The sequence below is a fragment of the Rhincodon typus genome, chromosome 12 (assembly GCF_021869965.1).
Source record: "Rhincodon typus isolate 14 chromosome 12, sRhiTyp1.1, whole genome shotgun sequence".
NCBI lineage: Eukaryota > Metazoa > Chordata > Chondrichthyes > Orectolobiformes > Rhincodontidae > Rhincodon > Rhincodon typus.
In genome coordinates, this window is record NC_063343.1 from 68,376,373 (window position 1) to 68,379,121 (window position 2,749).

Below are 2,749 nucleotides of genomic sequence, written 5' to 3' on the forward strand. Positions count from 1 at the left end.
ACAAGTTTCAAAATCTCCCCTCCCCCCCCCGCATCCCAAAACCAGTCCAACTCGTCCCTGCCTCCCTAACCTGTTCTTCCTCCCACCTATCCCCTCCTCCCACCTCAAGCCGCACCTCCATCTCCTACCGACCAACCTCATCCCGCCCCCTTGACCTGTCCGTCCTCCCTGGACTGACCTATCCCCTTCCTAACTCCCTACCTACACTCACCTTTCCTGGCCCCATCCCCGCCTCTTCGACCTGTTTGTTTCCTCTCCACCTATCCTCTCCTCTATCCGCCTCCCACTCTCTCCCTATTTATTTCAAAACCCCCTTCCCCTCCCCCTTTTCTGATGAAGGGTCTAGGCCCGAAACGTCAGCCTCTCTGCTCCTATGATGCTGCTTGGCCTGCTGTGTTCATCCAGCCCTGCACCTTGTTGTCTTTAGATTCCACCAGCTGCTTTGATGGATTCAAGTCCATATCCTCCAAATATTCGCTTGAATCTATGGATAACTAGCTCAGCAACATTTCCCTTATGCCAGCATTATCACCCAAAGACAGTTACATTTGAGATAATTATCATGAAAGACCATGTTTTAAAAAAAAGAAAATTGGAGGAAAATGAGACTGGGGACTGTGGTGTGAAGGAAGTGAAAACACAGCCCCTCAGAAGCAACAGGATCATTGCAGCAGAAAATTTTGTTGTAAAAATTTTCATATATACACAAGCATAACTTAACACTTGGAAATCAAAACATTTGGCTAAGTAGACAGCTCTGATTAAAAGGCATTAACAGGAGAGCACTGATCCAAGATTTGTACAGAGTCCAGTGTAACAGACAGCTGGCCACATGTCTAGGTAATGGAATGAACAACTGGCTACCCACTACCTTTAGCACCTGTCTGTTCGAAAGTCACACTGAAGTCTGTTGCTAAACATGCAAAAACTCAAAACAGCAATGGCGTTTAGATCCCCTTTTAAATTTGGTCGGACCACATGTTTGCACTGTAGGATTGGTACTGAACAGCCATAATACAGCATTGCTAAGTTTAAAAGAACTTCGAGACTTTATTTGTGCAGTTCAAATTCTGTTCCGCTCAACATATACAATTCTGAACAAAAATAATTCTCGCTTGTTGATTTGAATTCAATGCAGTGACCAACGGAAATCTGAGTACCGAACGTGCTAAACAACAAGTTTTAAACTTTGGCGTGACCCAACGACTATGGACGAGAGAGTTATTGTGCTTGGCAACATGACAGGCTGAGCAGAAATGTGTCAATAGCGAAAAAACGACTTTCGTTTTGCAAGTGGGAAGTGGTGTCTTCAGCACGCCCATATAGACACAGACATACCAACTCAATACTCCCAATAACCTTCCTTCCCGTGAAAAGTGGGGCAGCCAGGGCGCCAAAAGGAAGGTTGCGCCAAGCCACCGACATTGCCTTGACAGTGTTTGTGCTGAATACAAGAAAGAGAAATACACAGCTGGAGAGAAAATATCCAGAAGCAGCGCCGATTTCAGCTCAGGGGGTGCTCTTTGGGACGCCTCTGTGCCCCTTTGAGAGAGGGGGGCCTTCAGAGTACCTGCACAGGCAGGTAAGGGCGCTGCTCTCATAACTGAGGAATTCAGACAAAGGTGAAACCTTCCACACTTTCACAGCTATCCCCCAAATTAGAAAACAATTCTAAAGGCAAACATAACAACTCACAAATTTGGTTTTCTTTTCTCCTTCCTCCAGGCTTTTCTTCATTTTACCGGACTTTTCCTTCCCCTTAGAAGGACCTGAAGCCTCATTCCTTCCCTCCATGGTTTTATTTATTTATTTATTGCTCCTGTGGTAAACTTATTTTCCTCTAAAACCTTTCGGTCTCTAATCTCTTGGATCATTCGGCTGCTCTTTCAATGCGGAGGGGGTGTTGTGGACTGTTCCTGTCCTTCTCTTTCGAAACCCCTCCCACTCTTGCCAAGCGCTGAAGGGCTGTCCGCCAGAGCCCGGGGCCTAGGCGCAGGCTGCCGGCTGCGATTCCTACTCGAGCCCGCTGAGCGCGGGGTGGGTGTGGTGTTGTAAGCCCCTCCCTCGCCTCACGGTACTTTTTTTGTCAGAATGGTAATGACATGCCGCTTCCTTCCAGAAAGTGGGCAAAAGAGAACAAAACGAAGGTAAAATATTGTGTATAATTATTGTAGATGTTTGTGTGCGAGACCAGGCCACGCTGCTCCCTCAGTGAGCGCCAGCTCGCGGGAAGGGGCGGGGCCGAGGTCGCGGGAGGGGCACGGGGGGGCGAGAAAGGCAATGCTGCACTCCTGCCGCAGGCACTGACACGCAATGTGAAACGCAGCCGGTTTGGTGTTTTTCTTTTCCTTTTCGAATAAAATGAAAGCAACTCCTTTCTTTTGCTTTATTTTCTTTATCCTCTCTCCCGCTGTGTCAGTTTCCGTTTTAGTTTGGTGCGGACGTGCCGGTGTCGGACTGGGAAGGAACAGAGCCAGAAGTCACACGACCACCAGGTTACAGCCCAACAGGTTTGTTCGAAATCACAAGCTGTTGGAGGGCTGCTGCTTTGTCACCTGATGAAGAAGAAGCGCTCGGAAGGCCTGTGATTTCAAATAAACCTGTTGGGCTATAACCTGGTGTCATACGAGTTCTGACTTTGTTTTAATTTAACACCCTTCAAAGAGTTTGTAAGACAGTTTAAAAGGGTAGGCTTGCCCACTTACAACATGAAGTTTAGGGTTACTGGACTCATAGAATCCCTACTGTA

The 2,749-nt window shown here is 47.5% G+C and overlaps 1 protein-coding gene across 1 annotated transcript in view; it reads right to left on the bottom strand.

The window, feature by feature from the left end:
• The window catches only part of LOC109912529 (protein diaphanous homolog 1), a 323,327-nt gene extending 321,186 nt beyond the window's left edge, over positions 1 to 2,141 (bottom strand). Inside the window, exon 1 of the mRNA XM_048603507.1 lies at positions 1,696 to 2,141. Within this exon, the coding sequence (XP_048459464.1) occupies positions 1,696 to 1,794 (99 nt within the window). The 5' untranslated portion in view covers positions 1,795 to 2,141. The remainder of the gene's footprint in view (positions 1 to 1,695) is intronic.
• Positions 2,142 to 2,749: the final 608 nt, after the last annotated feature.